The 19,114-nt window shown below is 54.7% G+C and overlaps 1 protein-coding gene across 5 annotated transcripts in view; it reads right to left on the reverse strand.

The window, feature by feature from the left end:
• Positions 1 to 17,304, reverse strand: part of PITPNM2 (phosphatidylinositol transfer protein membrane associated 2) — a 31,351-nt gene extending 14,047 nt beyond the window's left edge. For all 5 annotated transcript variants that reach the window (XM_065889281.1, XM_065889280.1, XM_065889279.1 and 2 more), the window contains exons 1-7: positions 17,227 to 17,304; positions 10,080 to 10,294; positions 8,871 to 8,992; positions 6,067 to 6,294; positions 3,466 to 3,774; positions 2,280 to 2,375; positions 121 to 225 (exon numbers count right to left, since the gene is read on the reverse strand). In XM_065889281.1, the coding sequence (XP_065745353.1) occupies positions 121 to 225; positions 2,280 to 2,375; positions 3,466 to 3,774; positions 6,067 to 6,294; positions 8,871 to 8,992; positions 10,080 to 10,294; positions 17,227 to 17,304 (1,153 nt within the window). The remainder of the gene's footprint in view (positions 1 to 120; positions 226 to 2,279; positions 2,376 to 3,465; positions 3,775 to 6,066; positions 6,295 to 8,870; positions 8,993 to 10,079; positions 10,295 to 17,226) is intronic.
• Positions 17,305 to 19,114: the final 1,810 nt, after the last annotated feature.

A 19,114-nucleotide genomic window follows, 5' to 3' on the forward strand; every position in this document is an offset into this window, starting at 1 on the left:
AGGCCCAGCGGACAGAGGCTGTGACCGTGACAAGCAGGGCCCGAGGTGTCCCCCCAACCCCCCTGGGTGCTTCGGTGCTCCTCCGTAGGAGGCTGTAACCTGCAGCCCCCAGCTGGTTACCCTGTGTGTCCTCTGGCTCAGGGCTTTCGATTTTGTCCATGAGGTCATTGGAGTTCCACTTGGTGATGTCCTTGGGGAACATTTCCTCTGAATCGGACAGGTCCTCTGCGGAGGAGAGAGAGGGGCTTCAGCACCCCGATCAAGGGCAGGGAGTCAGGGGAGGGGGGTGCTGGGAGCCCTAAGAGTGGCCGCTCTGGGGGCTCCCGTGCTTCTCTGGCCCGTGCGGCCCTCCCCACTTGGTTCTATGCTCTCCCTTCCTTAACGGGACGGACACACGGCCACATACTCACGGGGCTTCTGCCTGATGTTCTTCAAAAAATTGTGGTAACTTTCACTTAACATAAAATTCACCATTTTAACCATTTTCAAGCAGCATTTAGTCCATTCACGATGCTATGCAACCATGAGCTCTGTCTGGTTCCAGAACTTCTCCATCTCCCCCGATGGAAACATCTCCATTAGCAGTCATGCCTCATCCCCCGCCTCTCCCAGACCCTGGCAACCACGGGTTGACTTTCTGTACTTATGGATTTGCCTGTTCGGGACATTTCCCATACATGGGATCATACAGTATGTGGTCTTTTTTTTTTTTTGGCAGTACGCAGGCCTCTCACTGCTGTGGCCCCTCCCGTTGCGGAGCACAGGCTCCGGACGCGCAGGCTCAGTGGCCATGGCTCACGGGCCCAGCCGCTCTGCGGCACGTGGGATCTTCCCAGACCGGGGCACGAACCCACGTCCCCTGCATCGGCAGGCGGACTCTCAACCACTGCGCCACCAGGGAAGCCCCAGTATGTGGTCTTTTGTGTCTGGCTTCTTCTACTTCCCATGGTGTTTCTAAGTTTCAACCACGTGTCAGTGCCTCATCCCTTTTCATGCTCAAGTCATATTCCATCGTATGGACGGACCACATCTTGTTTCTCCATGATGTTCCTGACTGTTTTCAATGTCCACAAAACGACAGCTTAGTGAGAAGTGCTGCTATGAACAGTTCCGTCCATGACTCTTGTTTTTTCTGCTTTTCTGAGAACTTTCACCCGTGACTGCTGGGTAGGAAGCAGCTGTCTGGGCTCCACCATGACTGGTCCCTCCTCTGTGGGTCACTGGGACAGTTTCCCCAGGACACTGCGGCTCTGGCATCTCCTGCTCTGCTGTCTCTTCTCTTTTCCAGCTTTTTCTAAAGTTTCTACATTAGATGTGTCTTTGCCCCATATCAGGGACACAGAGCCGGGGGGGCTCAGCCTCTTGGCCTGGCTGGAGGGCAGTGGGAGTATGGGATGCCTTAAACACCCTCTCTAGCCTCAGGGAGGCCCCAGGTGCAGAGGCTGCCTCAGGAACCACCTGCCTCCCTTTCCTGGTCCCCACCCCAGGGCCACATCTGCCTCTGCCCTGCTGTGTGCCTGTGGGCAAGTCCCTGTCCCTTTCTGAGTGCGTCCTGCCTTATAAACTGCAAACCTGTCTCCCTGTACCTGCCTGCTGGCCCCTCTTACTTCCTCAAGAGGAAAGGCAAAGTACGAAGCAAGGATGTTTGGTAGGTGCAAATCACAGGTGGGTGATTTATCCGGCTGTTTGCTGTGCTTATTCTGGGATTCGCGGGAAAATGGGCACTTCATGTATTTTCTACTTGTTTGTATTTTCTAAGCTTTCTACATTAGATGTGTGTTAATTTAATCATGAAAAGACAGTAATTACAAAAATTAGAAGATTAGAAGAAGTTATGCTTTTGTAAAGCTTCTTAGGGAATTATTATTATTATTATTTTGGCCATGCCGCATGGCTTGCGGGATCTTAGTTCCCTGACCAGGGATTGAACCCGGGGCCACGGCAGTGAGAGCACCGAGTCCTAATCCCTGGACCGCCAGGGAATTCCCTTTGGGAATAAATTCACATATGGAAAAAATGTCACTGTCTGATTTTAAATCCATTTTGGGGGGGTTCGAGAGAACAGTCCCCACCTGCCAGACCCCGTGCACATTCTGATACCAGGTTAAGGTGAGTGTGAGACCCCATCTCATCCTGCCCCTGCCCCCACGTGCTGCTGTTCACCCAGAACTTTTCACAGGTAATCCCCACCTTGACTTGCCTTGCATCCCCTGCAGCTCTCTCAGACCCCTCCCCTCCCCCTCTTGGGAAGGCCCGTGTGCTCCAGGGTGCCCACCTACCGTGAGCATCAAAGAACTCATCATCCGAGCTCTCGTCCGAGTCCCGGGCGATACTCTGCATCCTCCACTCCGAGATGCTGTGGCGGGAAGGACTCGCTGGAAGGCAAAACCCCAGACTGACCGACCACCCAGCAGCACTGGGATAAATGGGCGGAGGCAGGCAGGTGCGATGATGCTGGAGTAGGGCCAGGAGGGCTCAGAAGGGGATGCAATGGAGAAATGAGGGCTCTGACGCATCTCCCAGCCCACCTGGCACAATGCAGTCCTGTCCCGGGAGGACGTGGATGGGGGAGGGTATCAGGTATGAGGTCAGGACGTGCAGTCACCCAGGCTTGGGTCCACTCCTATGCCCTAGACCTGATCTGCTCAGGAGCAAGGCCCCCTCCCTTTTTTTTGCCGCACCACTGCGTGGCATGCGGGATCTTAGTTCCCCGACCAGGGGCCGAACCCGGGCCCTGGCAGTGGACCGCCAGGGAATTTCCAGGAGTGAGCCCCTTCAACTCTGCCACGGCGGGGCCGACAGACAGGGATGCCCGGCAGGGGCGGGAAGTGAGATTAAAGGTATCGATGCGTGTGTCTCCATGGATCCCTTCAGCACAGCACAAGCCTGGTGTGGGAAAAGCTGGATTTGCGAGAGGGGGTGGGACTCCTGGCGTTTTAGACAAAATAGCCCGAGTTTCCCCCATAACCACCGCACTTTCAAGTGAGTTCCAGAGAAAGGCCTTTCTGAGTATCTGAAGCCTTTCAGGGTCCTTTGGCCTGGCTGCTCCCTCAGGCGCAGAAGCCTCTCCTGGGTGTGCTGGGCGCAGCGCACCCAGACCCCCCCCACCCTGCCTTGGAACCCTGGCTCAGAGCTGCAGCCTGCTGGGTCCCAGGAGGGGTTGGGAGTAGGGATCCCACGTGGCCGGCCTGCCTGTCTCAGCCGGGCTGTGTGCGTGAGTCTGGGTGGGTGAGTCTGGGGGAACCTGCCAGGGTTGGGGCAACGCCCTGGGCTTCGCTGCGAGGCGGAGGCTACAAGGAGGTGACTAGTTCTGAGTCCCACAGCTGTGGCCCGCAGGTCCGAAAGCAAGAGTCCACCTTCAGAGTTCGAAGTCCCCGGCAGAGGCACGGGGCTGCCCTGGCAGGGGCAGTCGCCGGGGTGCCCGAGCAGAGGGCAGGGACACCCGCGGGGACAGAGTGCGCTCACCTCCCCGCTTGGACGACCGGGACGACTTGGAGGACGTGGACCACTGCTTCTTCAGACCCCTGCCCGCCAGGGGCTCCCCACCGCTGCTGCTGGGCTGCGGGGGCTCCCTGGGGGCCTGGGCCTGGGGGGCCTCGTCCTTGGCCAGCTCCGCGGCCCCCTCGTCGTCCTCGCTGAACTGGGCCATCTTGCGGGACAGCATGAGTTGCGCCTCCTTCTCCAGCTCCCGGATGTTTTCCATGTTCAGCCCGTACCACTCGTCCTGCCAGCACCAGGCCTGCCGGTGGGCCCTCACCATCACCTTCCGCAGGCCTGCAGGGGAGGGAGAGAGAGACAGAGAGACGCCTGTGTTAGAGCCCCCGGGGACTCCTAGGCTGGGAGGTGCCCCGCGGTGCAGGACAGGCTCTGCCCCTCACCCACTGCGTGGCTTCCAGCACACCACTGCCCTCGTGCCCGTTTCCCCATGTGTAAATGAGGGGTCTGGCTCACAGATGGTTTCACAAGCTCACAGTGGCTCTGTAACTGGGGTACTGGGGCTTCCCAAGGTACTGTGTCTGCTCAGAAGCCATGCTGAGTTTTGCGGGGGGGCGGGGGGGAATTCCTGCCTTGTGGGGAGCTGGAGAAGGACTTCCTGAGTGTTTCCTATCTCAGAGTCAAGGACACTTCTCTTGTCGAATTTCCCACGGGAAAGTCAACCTCAAGTTCGAAGCACGTTGGTCCTTTCTTTTTTAAACAGAATATATACACACACGATATAAAATAAGATATAAAATACAATAAAGTACGATATATAGGAATATATCATATATAGAAAATAAGATGGAAAATAAGATACTTTTAAGGTATAAAGAACAGAAGAACCACAGGGACAGGAAGCAGATGGGGGCCGCCTTGGGTGGGGGTGATTGCGAAAGACTCCGGGGGCATGGAATGTTCTAGAACTGTGTGCACTACTCTGCAAACACGCTCAAGCTACGGAACTCAAACTTCTCTTACAAGAGATGCAAAATCAGGCCTCAATAGGCTGCTTAAAAAACATTAAGAAGAAATAAAGTATTCCCCCCCCCGCCCTGCCCCCCCCCCCATACCACCCATCGAGGGAGTAGATGTGACCAGTAACACGGAGCCCACGGTCGCCCTCCCAGACGCATCTTCCTCCCGCCCTGAAAGGGTCCATCCTGCATTTTGTGTTTGTCCCTTGCTTTTCTTTCCGTGTTTTTCTATACAGTATGTTGGGCTGGCCGACATGTTGTTGACGTTTACATGTATGTGCCATGCTGCGTGTATTTTTCTGCCACTTCCCCTTCTTGGGTGAGTTGCCGGTTTGCTGCCGTATGGTATTTATTTGTGTGAAATACCACATTTTATTTATTCTTTCTCCTGCCAGCGGGCCTTTGCCTCACTTTCATTGTCCGTTTTGCTTTTACAATCCTGCTGCTCTGAACATTCCGGAACGTGCATTTGAGTTTCTCCAGTGGGGCAAACCCGGAAGGGTCATCACTGAGTCTTCCTCCCGCTTTCCTAGAGAAAGCTGAGTGGCTTCCCAGGTGGCCCGGCCCTTCCCCGTTCCCAGGCTGGTCTCTGGCGACCCTTCCTCGGGCTCACCTCCCGATTCCCACTTGCGGCCTCGCTCAGGCCACTCGGCCTCCCCAGCCGTCCTTTCTATATCCCTTCATTCCCAAAAGCCTGCCTGGGAGAAACTCCCTCTCACCCCTGCTCCTAGGAGGGTGCCCCCAAGCCCCGGGCCGTGGCCTCAGGCACGCCACCCTCAGGGTCAGCTAGCACCCACACTGGACAGACCGTCTGATGAGACGTGACGCACAGACGAGGACGGCTGGGACAGGAGATCTGGGTTCAGACCCAGGGCTGGCCCTGGGCTTCCTCCACTGCAAATGGGGGCGGGAGGGGGTGACAGTGGCCACCCTGCAGGGCCATGGAGAGCTGATGTGACGCCTGTGAAGCATACCATCAGTGCCGGGACTGCTCATGGCTACACAGCCACCCTTGCTCTTGGAGTGAGCAGGTGTCTGCCCGGGTGCTGCTCCTGGATCATGAGTCTTGGGGCTAAAACCAGGCCCTGGGCACTGACCTCTGCCCTGACTGGGGGGCAGGGAGGAGCCCGGGCCAGCACTAGCTCCTTCTAGAACCCCTGGGCATCTGCTGTCCCGTTCCTTGGGCACCTGCTCTGGGCCAGGCGGGCGTGGGTGTAGGATAGGAGGATGTCCGAGACGCTCTCCCCTGGGGCCTCCAGCCCAAAGCGGGCGGCAGTGCTGGGGCAGGGCCTGGGGTCTGGCCTTGGGGTGCCGAGAGTTGCTGTGAGCAGCAGGGGGGCAGTCCCCTGGGGCTGCTCCCCCATGGTGGGTGGACATCACATGTTACAAATACCAGCCAGTCCGCAGTGTCTGGGGCAGGCATACACTGCCTGTCGTCTGTAGGTGCTCGTCAAGTGTTTTTATGGTCAAGGTAAACCAGGTGGGTGGCTGCATGTGGGCCTTGGGGGTCGCCTGTCCAGAGTAAGACAGAAACGTGGAGTCCCGGGCAGATGCAGAGAGAGAGAGGGCGGGCAGACAGGGGCACACAGACGGAGAGGCTGGGCACGCTCACCCGTGTCGTGGATGAACCTCTCGATCTTGGACTGCATGCCCCAGTAGCGGAACTCCACCTTGCAGAGCTTGTAGGCGCACATTATGGGGAAGACCTGCTGCTTGTACTCCTCGATCCAGTTCTCCGACAGGGGTCCCCGCTGGGTCTTGGTCGAGTGGAACAGCTTGGGGTCCTCTTCCGTCTTATACTCGTTGGGGGGCACGGGGTCCTTGACGATGTCGATGAAATCTACGGGGAGACCCCGTGAGTGACAACGTCTGCCGCAACCTCCACCCCACCCCTCCCCATCCAGTCTCCTCGCCATGTCCCTGCCACCCCCAAATCCTCGTCGGGCCCCAGGCCTCGATGTGCCATGGGGCCCGACGTGGGGGTGAGGACATTGTTCTGGTCCACCCTGACCCCAAGCTCCCCCGCCCTCAGGACCTGTGGCTTTCCTTGTTGCCTTTTCAAATCATTTCAGCAACCCCCCTGTTTTGGGCACACTTGCCAAAGCGGATAAATAAGGTGATGAGCTGGAGAAGCATGGGCGAGATGAGGATGGAGGATGTGGGATGCGGCGGGGGCGAGTAAGAGAGTAAAGCTTCCCAGAAAAGCTGGTGTTTCAGCTACAGGAGCAGAACTGTGAGGCCAAGAACGTCCCAGAATGTGACACTGAACCAGGAGGTGGGGGAGTTTGGGGAACCACCAGGGTGTCCGCGTGGGTAGGGGTGATGGAGATGCAGCTGGACACATCCGCCATCTCTCACCAGGCTTTGTGCCCGGCCGGCACCCTGAGGGGAAGTGGCCCTACAGATGCGCTTTAAGGCGGCTGGCCTGCTGGGAAGCCCCTCCCAGACAGATCAGCAGGGAAGAGTCCGGAAACCACGTCTGACGGGCCCAGGGGGAGGCGTCGGGCCTGGGAGGGTCCAGGATGTGCCTGAGAGTGGGCAGCAGATGCCATGGGGCTGGGCGCTTGGGAAACAGCACTGGGGGCTGGTGGGACCTGGGTGAGGGGCGGGACAGTGACTCTGGGAAGGACCACCTCTTGTCACACGGCTCCTCCCCCAAGTCAAAGCCATCCTGCTGGGCTGGCTCCCCGAGGTGTGCATGTGGTAGACGGGCTTGCGTGCCAGCGGCAGACCTCAGGACAGGGTCTGTGGCTCAGAGACTCCTTCTTTCAGATGTGTGGGGACGACGGCACTTGGGGGGGCTCTGCCCCGACCGGGCCCCGGCTGTCTCGTCTCCCTGGCTTGCTGGCACCGAGTCTGGGTTGGGGTTTACAGACGCAGACGTTGGCCCCGCGGAAACTGGTGACTGGTCAGAAGCGGCCCGCGGGCAGCAGGATGTGGGGAGGGATGCACATCCTTCCTGGAGCAGACCACGTGCCCAGCCCACTCAGGCAGGCAAAGGCCGCTAAGGGGGGGCTGGGACTTAGGAACCATGGCAGGAGGCCTTCGGGGGGAGCCTGCAGCTGGCCAGACAAGAGCTGCCAGAGGGCCTGCGTCATGCTGGGCCCTTCCTTCCTGTTATGGGTAGAATGTGTCCCCTCCTAAACTCATTCATTGGAGTTCTGGTCCCCAGGGCCTCAGGATGTGACCTTATTTGGAGACAGGGTCTTTAAAGAAGTCATCTAATTAAAGTGAGGTCATCAGGGCGCACCTAATCCAATATAACTAGAGTGCTTATAAAAAGGAGAAATTTGGCTCAATTAAAAAATAAATACACCTGAAACTAACACAGCATTGTAAATCAACTATACTTCAATTAAAAAAAAAAAAGGAGAAATTCGAATACGGACATGCACGCAGAGAGAACACCAGGTAAAGATGAAGGGAGAGGTTGAGGTGATGCGTCTTCAAGGCGAGGAGACGCCAAAGATTGCCTGCAGCCACCAGACGTTAGGGGAGAGGCCCAAACCCATTCTCCCTCAGGGACCCCAGAAGGAGCCAACCCTGCTGACACCCTGACCTTGACGTCTGACCTCAAAACTGTGAGACAAAAAGTATCTGTTGTCTTAAGTCCCTTAGTCTGTGGTACTTCGTTCTGGTAGCCCTAGGAAGCTAAGGTATCTCCCAAAGCCCACTGGGGCCTAAAAACTCCGGCAGGAGGGAGGAGTCTCAGGGGATTGCCCTCCAGGCCTCTGAGGCTGCCTGGGAGTTCGTCAACACCCCTCCAACACCAGCCGTGCACCCATCTGGGAACCACAATGGCTTGTTCCTACAGGCTTGGGGCCTGTTGAGGTGTGGCTGGTCCACAGACGTGTCTTGTTTGGGTGGCATATTTACAAAGATTTTTAATTAGTTGTCAACATTTAGGAATTGGAAGATTTCACATGAAAACCCTGATTTCTGGCCTCGCTTGAAAAAGAAGATTTAACAAATGGGGCCTGTTTCCCACATGGCATAGTCAGCTAGAGGGGAGTAGAGCAGAGGCCGCCCACCGTCAAGGGGACACAGGCCCCATCCGGCCTGCTGCACTCACGCATGGCTGTCAGCCTGATATGGCCCCCAAGCACACGCACGCATTTTTGGGGATGGGGACACTTCGAAGGGATGAAGGGAAGGGGCTTGAGTGGGAAACGCACGTAGCCTTAGTGGGCACATCAGGGAAATGGGGCCGAGGAGACCCATCCTTCCTGCCCCCTCACCTCCGACCAGGCTTGCTTGGACTCTAACCTCCCCGCCCAGGACAGGAGCTGGTCTGCAGCCTGCCAGGCCTGAAGATCAGGGGCAGAATCAAGGGGCCCATGGGCAGGGAAACCAGGAACTCAGCCCTGCAGGGCTCCTGCCCTTCCCGGAGTTGGGAGCGTCAGGGTAGACGGTTACCGATCGTCAGCTGGTTCTTTTCCACAGGAGACAGGCTGAACACATTGGGGTTTTCTCCAGCATCAGTTTTATAAAAGGTTTCGATGTCAATGGAGAATTTCTCCACAAAAGGGCAAGTGAACCTGCGGGGGAAGGAGAGTATCCATCAGGACTCGAGCTTAGCGGTGTAGGCGTGGGTGGCTGGGTGGAGGACAAGGGCTGGAGTGGTGGCCGAGACGTGTCTGTCCTGTCCACCTCCTGGACCTTCACCTCGTCCCAAGAAGAGCCAAGTCCAGGTTGTGGGGAGGGATGGGTTTAGGGGGAAGAGGGAGTGGTTCCGGGAAGCTGCCGGCAGCCCTGTGTCCACGTGTGTGAGGCATGGTGTGGACTCAGGCACAGCGAAGGTGGCACACTGCTAAGTCAGCTGAATCTGGACCAGCGCTTCGTGTGACATGCCACCCTGTCCCCCATCCCCTAAGAAACCAGGTGTGGCAACAGGGAAACAGCCCCCGTCTCTCGACTGGAGATGAGCTCAGAGGAGAAAAGTGCTGCTGGGAAGAGACATGACCTGGATGGATCCTCCAGCAAGCTCCAGGCCCTCAACGACCTGGGGAAGGAAGCCCCAGGAGATTCATGGGGACTCCACCTGCTCAGCAAGTGGGTGGCCAGCTGGGAGCGGCCCCCGATCTCTTCTAACGAAGCAGTGCTCAGCTATATTGGGTGGGGGCCGCAGAGTGAAGAGCCCCCCTACCAGAGGGATCCAAAGAAAGCCCTGCTCAACATGGTTTGTTATAAAACATCATCATAGTCACTGAGGGTCTCAGGATTGGAGGGAATCTCTGGGCCATCTGGTCTACCCCCAGTTTGTGTTTCTTCCCAGCTGGTGGACGGTCCTGCATTCCCAGGCGAACGTTAACGTAAGTCTGTATTCCCTGAGCCTTCCCAGATGGCAAAGGAGTCTCAGATGGCCCTCGCTGGACTCAGGCCTTCCTGGTCTCCCCCACGGGCAGGCTAGAAGGCACCTAGGGGTATACCCTTCCCTCTCCTGCCTGTTCTCTGAGGGGGAACCTGGGGGACCTTCAGGGTACCACTCAGAACGGAGGCTCAGCTCCCCAGAAGCCAGGGCTCCCTGGGGTGTGGGGATTGAGCCTGTCTGGGGGGCCAGCACCAGCATCTATGCTGCAGGGTTGCTTCCCCAGCAGACAGCACGGAGGCTGAGGGCAAGCTCACCTGGTTCGGGTATAGGGGTAGGCGTTCCAGGACTCCTCCACCACCCGCAGGGCCGCCTTGGGCAGGATGGAGCGGAACCAGCTGGGGATGTGCATGCCCACATGGTACACCTTGTGTGTGTACTGCCCGGAGCCACCAGGGCCGTCCGTGTATGGCCGGTTCTCCAGGATCTCCACGCCACTGCCTTCACCGAACGTCTCGTTACGGCTCTTCTTCTGTGGGGACAAAAGCACTAGCGATGTGTGGGTCCAGAGCACTCTGCAGAGGGAGAGGGGCTTAGGAGACTGGCCGAGGGTGCTGAATGGGGGGTGGGGTTTTGGCCAACCAGGCTGGCTCCTCCTGTGTCACTTCAGGACACCGTCCCCCGCCCCCCCCCCCAACTGCCGGCTCCACGTGCCCCAGCACTCATGCAGGAGACTGAAGGGGCCACGGTTCCCTGTCCGAGCCCAGCACTGCACGTGCAAACTCCTCCGTTCTGACTCCTGAGTGTGCCGGGACTGAAAGTGTTCCCAAGGTCAGGAACAAGATGAGGATGCCTGCTTTCTCACCTCTAGCCAACATTGTACTGCAGGTTCTAGCCAGAGAAATTAGGCAAGAAAAAGAAATAGTAAGAGGCATTCGAATAGGAAAGGAAGAAGTAAAACTATCTCAATTTGTTGATGACACACCCATATACAGAAAAACCTAAAGAATGCCCCCCACATCTGTCAGACCTAATACATATATTCAACAGAGCTTCAGGATACAAAATCAACCCACAAAAGCAAATACGGCAGAAAGGAAATAAAGAAATCATTTCCATTTACAATAGCATCCAAAAGAATAAAATACCTGGGAAAGAAAAGACTTGTACACAGGAAACTATAAAACATTGCTGAAAGAAATTAAAGAAGATCTAAATAAACGGAAAGACATCTGTGTTCACGCACTGGAAGATTTAATATTTGTTAAGACGTCAATACTCCCCAAAGCAATCTGCAGGTCCAATGTAATCCCTATCAAAATCCAATGGCAGTTTTGGTAGAAAGGGAAAAACTGATCCTAAAATTCATATGGAACTCCTAGGGCTCTCAAACAGCCGAAACAATTTTGAAAACAAAAAGGTAGCTGGAATGCTCACATTTTCCAATATCAGAACTTGCTATAAAACTATAGTAGGGGGACTTCCCTGGTCGCACAGTGGTTAAGAATCCGCCTGCCAATGCAGGGGACACGGGTTTGATCCCTGGTCCGGGAAGATCCCACATGCCACAGAGCAACTAAGCCTGTGCGCCGCAACTACTGAGCCCACCTGCCACAACTACTGAAGCCCACGAGCTCTAGGGCCCGTGCACCACAGTGAAGAGTAGCCCCCGCTCACCGCAACTAGAGAAAAGCCTGCATGCAGCAACGAAGACCCAATGCAGCCAAAAATAAATTTAAAAAAACCCCACAACTACAGTAGGGACTTCCCTAGTGGCGCAGTGGTTAAGAATCGGCCTGCCAATGCAGGGGATACGGGTTCAAGCCCTGGTCTGGGAAGATCCCACATGCGGCGGAACAACTAAGCCCATGCGCCACAACCACTGAGCCTGTGTGCCACAACTAATGAAGCCCGCACGCCTAGAGCCTATGCTCCACAACAAGAGAAGCCACCGCAATGAGAAGCCCTTGCACCGCAATGAACAGTAGCCCCCACTCGCCACAACTAGAGAAAGTCCGCGCGCAGCAACGAAGGACAAACGCAGCCAAAAAAGATTCATCCACCTGTTGCGGGTGGTAGTAGCTCTTTAAAAAAAAAAAACAAAAAACTATAGGAATCAAAACAGTATAGTACGGGCATAGGACAGATCTGTGGAATGGAGATGAGAGTTTAGAAATAAACCCACAGATCTATACGCTACACATATTGATTTTCAACAAGGGGGCCAAAACCATTCAATGCAGGAGAGAAGAGTCTTTTCAACAAATGCTGCTGGGACAATTGGATACCCAAGTGCAAAAGAATGAATCTGCGCTACTATCTCATACCACATATCAAGATTAACTCAAAATGGATCAAAGCCCCAACTGTAAGAACTAAAAGTATAGAACTCTTAGAAGAAAACATAGGGGCAAATCTTCATGACCTCGGATTTGACAATGGTTTCTCAAATATGATATCCAAAGCACAAGCGACCAAAGAAAAAATAGCTAAATTGGACTTCATCAAAATGAAAAAGAAAACTGTTGTGCATCAAGGGACACTATCAAGAGAGTGAAAGGACAATCCACAGAAAGGGAGAAAATTTTTTGTAAATAATATATCTGATAAACGAATTATATCCATACAATAAAACATGATTTGGCTGTAAAAAGGCATGAAGTACTGACACATGCTACTACATAGATGAACCTTGAAAACATGCCGAGTGAAAGAAACCAGACACAAAAGGCCATATATTATACGATCCCATTTATATAAAATGTACAGAATAGGCAAATCCAGAGAGTCAGAAAGTAGATTATTGGCTGCCTGGGGGTTGGGGGAGAATGGAGAGCAACTTTTTTATGGGATGATGAAAATGCTCTAGAATTGTGATGGTTTCACAACTCCGTGAATGTGCTAAAAGCCACTAAACTATACACTTTAAATGTGTGAACTGTGTGGTGTGGGACTTACAGCTCAATAAATCTGGTGTAAAACAAAACAAACAAACAAATAAAAACCAACCTTGCCTCTTGTACTCAACTAAGATTTCAGAGAGATCAAACACGAGTGAGAAGGGGCCTCGGAGGCACTGCCCAGGAGACGTGATGCCTGGGTCACCTCCAAGTGTCTTTCTGCCACGAACGTCCTTCCCAGGGTCCAGAAGCTCAGGTTTCTGCTTCTGCACAAAACCTCGTGGTCAAGGTGCTGGTGACTTTAAGCCCAGCATCTGTTTCCATGGTGACATGACAGCATCACCAAGCCCACCTTCGGTCAGCTTCCTGAACAGCAGATGACATATACTCACACATGCACACACCTGAGTCCTCGCACACGTACACAGGCACTCCCCACAGCACTGCCTCGCCCTCGGGGCACGAACCCTCTCTAAGGCACAAAGACGTTATCTATCTCCATGGCCAGAGACACTGAGTCCCCTTCAGAAAAACAGCAGACCCTGGTTGAGGCCACAGATGGAGTCAGAGCAGGGACATGACATTCCTCACTCTTTAAAGGAGCTCCTGGAATGTGGCCCAGATTCTGTCATGAAAACAGCGACCATTTCTCAGACGCTTTCCAAGATCCCGCCTCTTACAGTAGCTTCGTTTATTAGCAGTTGTGCTAAGCGCTTGGTATGCGCTTTCTCATATAGTTACTGCAATGAGCCCTTGAGAAGACTGCAGGACTACTATCACCCCCAAGGTACAGATGGGAAGGTGGAGGCTCAGAGAGGCCGAGTGACCCGTCCAAGGTTACACAGTTACCAAACAGCAGAGCCAGGACGAACTCAGACCTGTTGGATTCCAGGGCCCACTCGCCCGAAGCAGTGAGCGCCTCAAGGAAAACACCTCGGGACAAGGTAGGTGCTGATAAACAGTTATTGAGCAAGTACAGAGACTGTAGCCCTAACCCTGGGGCCAACTTTCTCTCATCCTGGACAAGTTGCTTCTTGTGTCTGGTCTCAGTTTCTAAAACTATAAGTGGGGATGGGGCTACCTGTCTGCCCAAGCCCCAGTGTAGTGGGATAAAGGCCTCCCCCGCCAAAATCCATATCTACCGAGAATCTTCAAACTGTGACCTTATCTGGAAATAGGGTCTTTGCAGATGTATTGATAATTAGTTAAGATGAGGTCATCTTAACTTAGATGGATTAGACAACTTAGGCTGGGCCCTAAATCCAATGAGAAGAGATCATTATAAGAAGAGAAAACAGAGACACAGACACACACAGAGGGCAGGCAGCCATGTGACAACAGAGGCAGAGACTGGAGTGAAACAGTTTTAAACCAAGGAACGCCAAGGATTGCCGGCCACCACCAGAAGCTGGGAGAGTCAAGGGAGGATTCCCCCCAGCGCCCCAGAGCCTTCAGAGGGAGTACGGCCCGCTAACACCTTGATTTTGGACTTCTGTCCTCCAGAACTTTGAGAGAATAAATTTCTGTTGCTTTAAGCCATCCAGTTTGTGGTGCTTTGTCACGGCAGCCCCAGGGAATGAAACATCTGGGGTGCTGGGTGGCTCAGTGAGAAGAGGACGTGCATGTCAGAGGGGTCAGGGCACACGGAGTCTCTGAGGGCTGAGGTGCGGCCTGCCAGGGATCCGAGGGCAGAGAAGGCACGGGGAAGGCCAGAGAGGGAGCAGGGGCGGGGGAGGGTGCCTCCCACCTGGCCTCACTGGGGCTGCACAGACCCCAGGCCCCAGGTATGGGGGAGGGGAGAAGAGGAGAAGGGGAGTGTCCTGCTCACATCAGAAGCCACTGCCCATCCCTGCCAACCACTCCCCGGAGACTGCGGGCTTGACCTACCCTACCTTGCCCGCACAGGCTGGGTGAAGGCCTCTCCCCGCTCCTCTCCTCCCCTCCCCCATCCCTGGGGCCTGGGGTCTGCAAGGGAGGAGCCTGAGCCGCCAGGGGCCTGGTGCAGAAAAAGCACCGGATGAAGGGGGTGGGGGGTGAAGGACTCAAAGGCCAAGAAACCCGGGCCAATCAGGCAGCTCTCAGAGCTGTCCAGGGTCCTGGCTAAGGCACTTCTGATCGCTCCCCCCGTTTGCTGGGCACCTCCTAGGATGGAAGGCTCTCTCCCAGCCAGACCAATTTTTCTTTCTTTCCTTCCTTTCTCTTTTTTAACCTTGAACAACATGTATATTGAGTGCTGGCCAGGCAGGTATGAGGCAGTTTGATACGTGAGCCCATCTCGTTCACAACCTCAGGGAGGAGGTGGCTTGTTCGGAAGGCCGGCCTCTTCCTAGCTGCCGCCCCAGTTGGTAAGCGGGATCAGTGGGTAATGAACTAAGGTCTTGCTCTTCTTTCCAGAAAAACGGAGCTGCCTTCCTTGACGGACCATCCATCTCGTAAGGCCCAGCTTGGAATAAGGGCCCTCCTGGAGCACTGGCCCCCCAAGCCCAAGTGAACACTGGGCTCCCAGCCTCCTAGCTGTGCCCAGCCTGTGCCCAGCCCTTTCCCAGGCCGGGCACAGAAAAGTCTGGGGAATTTAACTTAGTTTTCAAAGAGCATTACTGAGGTAGGATTGACATACAAGAAACCATCTATTTGTAAAGGTACAGCCGGTGAGCTGTGATGTACTTTCACACCCACAAAACTGTCACACAGTGGAGATAATGGGCTTTTCCATCACCCCCACGGTGGATGGAGCCCCCCCCCGGGAACCATGGAGCCAGAGGCGGGTGAGACAAATGCCAGAGCGGGAGCAGAGGAGGCTGGCCTCGAGAGGCACGCCGTGTCAGTGGGGCTGTAGGAGGCATCACCTAGGAGGCTGGGAAGGTTTCACATTAATTGGAGGCATAGATGTTGAAAAAAGCACCTTAATACAGGGGGTGCAGATGGCAGGTGTCTGAGGAGCCCTGAGTCAGAGGTGTTTACATACTTGAAAAAGCCTGGGACAAACTGCAAGCTGAAAGTCAGCCTCCTGGGATCTTGATGCTCCCAGCCCCCAGGCAGAGCTGAGGGCCATCTGCTGTGGCCCAGGGTTAGGGTCCAGGGCTCCCCTGGCTCGGGGAAGAATGAGGAAGCCACAGGACAAACAGTGCCTTTGGCAGATCAGCTGGTCCTTGAACAGGCTGAGAGATTCCCAGAGTGCCCAGCGCTGGGGGGCTGATGCCAGTCTCACCTCTCCCCACTCGCGAGGAATAATTACTGGGTAAGTGGTTCAAGAGGGAGTTGAGTGGTGCTCCTGAAGCAGCGTGGAGCAAACAGCCCCCCAGAGAGGCTGAGCCGGCCTTCTGTTCTCTTCCCAGCCAAGCTTCCCACGCTGGGGGCCGGGTCAGACTCGGGATGAGGGTGCAGGCCCTGCCGGGCTCTCCCTGCCCTGACGGCCCCGTGTAACGCTTGCGCGGCCAGGGGCTGCACCGAGGCATCCGTGTACCCAGGAAAGCCAGAGCCAGGCCGGGAGCAGGTTCATAACCAGACCCCCAACTGGGAGGAAAGCTGCCAGGCCAGGCAAAGGGCTGGGGCACCGAGCAAGAGGCTAGCAGAGAAGCTGGGATGGGGACCCCCACGGGGCAGGACCGCAGCCAGCACCCCAATGAGCAGGAGCTATGGTCACGTCTGGGCCATGAGGACCCGATCCTGGCTCTCCCCATCCCAGGTTCCAGGTTAGTCAGGCACTGAGGAGGGAGGCCAGCAACATCTGGGGTGGGGTGATCATCTCTGGTTTGTCACAGGCCCCGGTCATCCTCAAAGTCACTTGTGACTCTGTAAATCAGCCACTTAGCCTAAGGCATGAGGAAAGTGCGTACCTGGAGCCGGGAGGCAGGCTGTGTGCTCTTGGACAAGTCACTTAACTTCTCTGGGCATTGCACCTTCCTGTCTGTCAAATGGATTGTCATGGAGTGAACGTTTGTGTCCCTCGTCCCCCAAATTCATATGTCGAAGCCCCAACCTCCAATGGGATGATGCTAGGAGGTCAGGCCTTTGGGAGGTGATTAGGTCACGAAGGTGGAGCCCTCATAATAGAATTAGTGCCCTTATAGAGGAGGCCCCAGAGAGCTCCCTGGCTCCTTATGCCATGTGAAGACACAGCAAGCAGGTGGCCGTCTGTAAGCCAGGAAGAGGTCCCTTACCGGACACCAAATCTGTGAGCACCTTGATCTTGGACTTCCCAGCCTCTAGAACTGTGAGAAATAAACGTCTGTTGTTTAAGCCACCCAGTCTGTAGCATTTCGTTATACAGCCCAAGATGACTAAACACGAGGATAATCTCTGGATCAGTAAGAGGATGGGTGTTATGTACAAAGAGCGCTAGTCTTGTCAGTGCTGTGAATACGGTGCTGGCGAGACAATCCAATGCCACAAACATCCGCGGCGTGTTGCGTGTGCCCGGCCTCGTGCTTGGAAGCCAGGGCTCCAGTGCAGTTCAAACACTGGCCAGAAGCCTACTGGACACACACTGCTGTGAAGGCCACAGGGCCACCCAACCCTCCACGCCGGTGCCGAGAGCTGCTGCGTGCACAGCCTCACCACCCACCTGTATCATGTACAGCTGGGCAATGCGGTACTCCTCCACGGTCATTGGCAGAGGAATCCGATATTCCTTTATAATCATCTTGGAGTCCAAGCCTTCCCGTCAATGGGGAACTGTGCGTTGGGACTTCTAGGCGAGGTTCCTTAAATAACCATGACAAAATTCACCAAGGACCCCTGAGAGAGAAAGAGAGGACAGGAGAGTCACTTTCTGCAAAAGCTGATGGGTAAAGCACCACAGGAAGGAAGGGCCTGGTCTAGACCCCAGGCTAGAGTTCTGGTCTCAAGTCAGCCATGAGCCCACTGTGTGACCCTGAGCCCACCGCGTGACCTTGAGCAAGTTCCCTCACCTCCCCAGCCTCCATTTTCCCTGTTTGCTAAGCAACTGTGTAGAGGACAGGTATGAACTCTGATCAGCCACGAGGAGACCAAGGATTGTTATCCTGCTAGCGAGGGCCAGGCGATGGGAGGGCATCGCATCCCCTAAGAGTCAAGAGCATCGCGTTCTTGTTCTACGCAAAGTTCTAACAGCCTGCAGCCTCCGCTCCCCGGTGTTCTGGAGTAGCTGGAGGCCGGCACGGTGACAGCAGCGAGTGATGACGGCCGGCAAGAAGGCAGGACAGACAAAACTACGAAAAACAGACGTGAGAATTTTAAAAATCAGCAGTCTGGGACCATTCGGCGTCAGGGCAATCGGTTCTGCTCCTGTCACTGGGTGCAGATGGCAACACTGCTTCCTGGCAGGAGATCCCGAGTTATCAAAAGAGGTGACCTGAGGTGTAGTTTCAGTTCAATCCACCACCAACTGCTTATTGATACCTACTCTATTGCCGACATTGGGCTAGGTCTTGGAGGTAGAAGAGGAACATCAGATAAATGGGTGGATTGCACGGCATGGGAATTACATCTCAATAAAGCTATTTAAAAAATAAAAGCAAGCAGGGCTTCCCTGGTGGCGCAGTGGTTGAGAGGCCACCTGCCGATGCAGGGGACGCGGGTTCGTGCCCCGGTCCGGGAAGATCCCACATGCCGTGGAGCGGCTGGGCCCGTGAGCCATGGCCGCTGAGCCGGCACATCCGGGGCCTGTGCTCTGCAACGGGAGAGGTCATAATGGTGAGAGGCCCGTGTACAGTAGAAAAAAAAAAAAAAATATATATATATATATATATAAGCAAACAATGTATTCACAGTAACTTGCATTTAAGATGACAATATATTTGATGAAGACTTGCACCTAAAGCAATCATATTTAAAAAAACAAAACAAAACTTAATGCTTGAAGGAGGCATACCTGCAGTGATCTGGAAAAAGAAATCACCCATCATAATCTGTCCCCTAGGTGGTGGGGGCTTTGCTGTGGATATATTTGGTTATCCCCAGAGAGAATGGATGCTGTTAACTGGAAGCTGAGTGAAGGTTTCCAAGACAGGCAGTGGCAGAATCAGGAGAGTAGTTTAGAAGGACCACGCCGGGGACAGCAGTCAGTGAGGATTCACAGGGACTGGAGGCAGGATGCTGGCTAAGTGATAAAAGCAAGGGCCGACCGGGCAGGCAGCTTCCCCAGGGCACCATGTGTACGAGGCCTGGGCACTAACGCGTTACTGGATAACTAACGCGATTGGGAAAAGCATGTGTACCAGAACTCTTGGGACCTTCGGTACGTAAGGTGAAAAGAAATTCTTTAATAAACCACCTAAGGAGGGAGATGGAGGCTGGGGATGGCCCCCACGTTATTAGCCTAAAGTGACCCCCATGTTGTTTCCTTCTTTACAGCAGGTAGGACTATTAGCCCCCAAAACACCCAGCACCAAACTCAACTTCTCACTTATCCAACTGCTTGAAATACAGTCCAGATAAACATCTTTTTAGCCAATTAGAGTTCATCTACTTTA

This window comes from Phocoena phocoena, chromosome 13 (genome assembly GCF_963924675.1).
Source record: "Phocoena phocoena chromosome 13, mPhoPho1.1, whole genome shotgun sequence".
Lineage (NCBI taxonomy): Eukaryota > Metazoa > Chordata > Mammalia > Artiodactyla > Phocoenidae > Phocoena > Phocoena phocoena.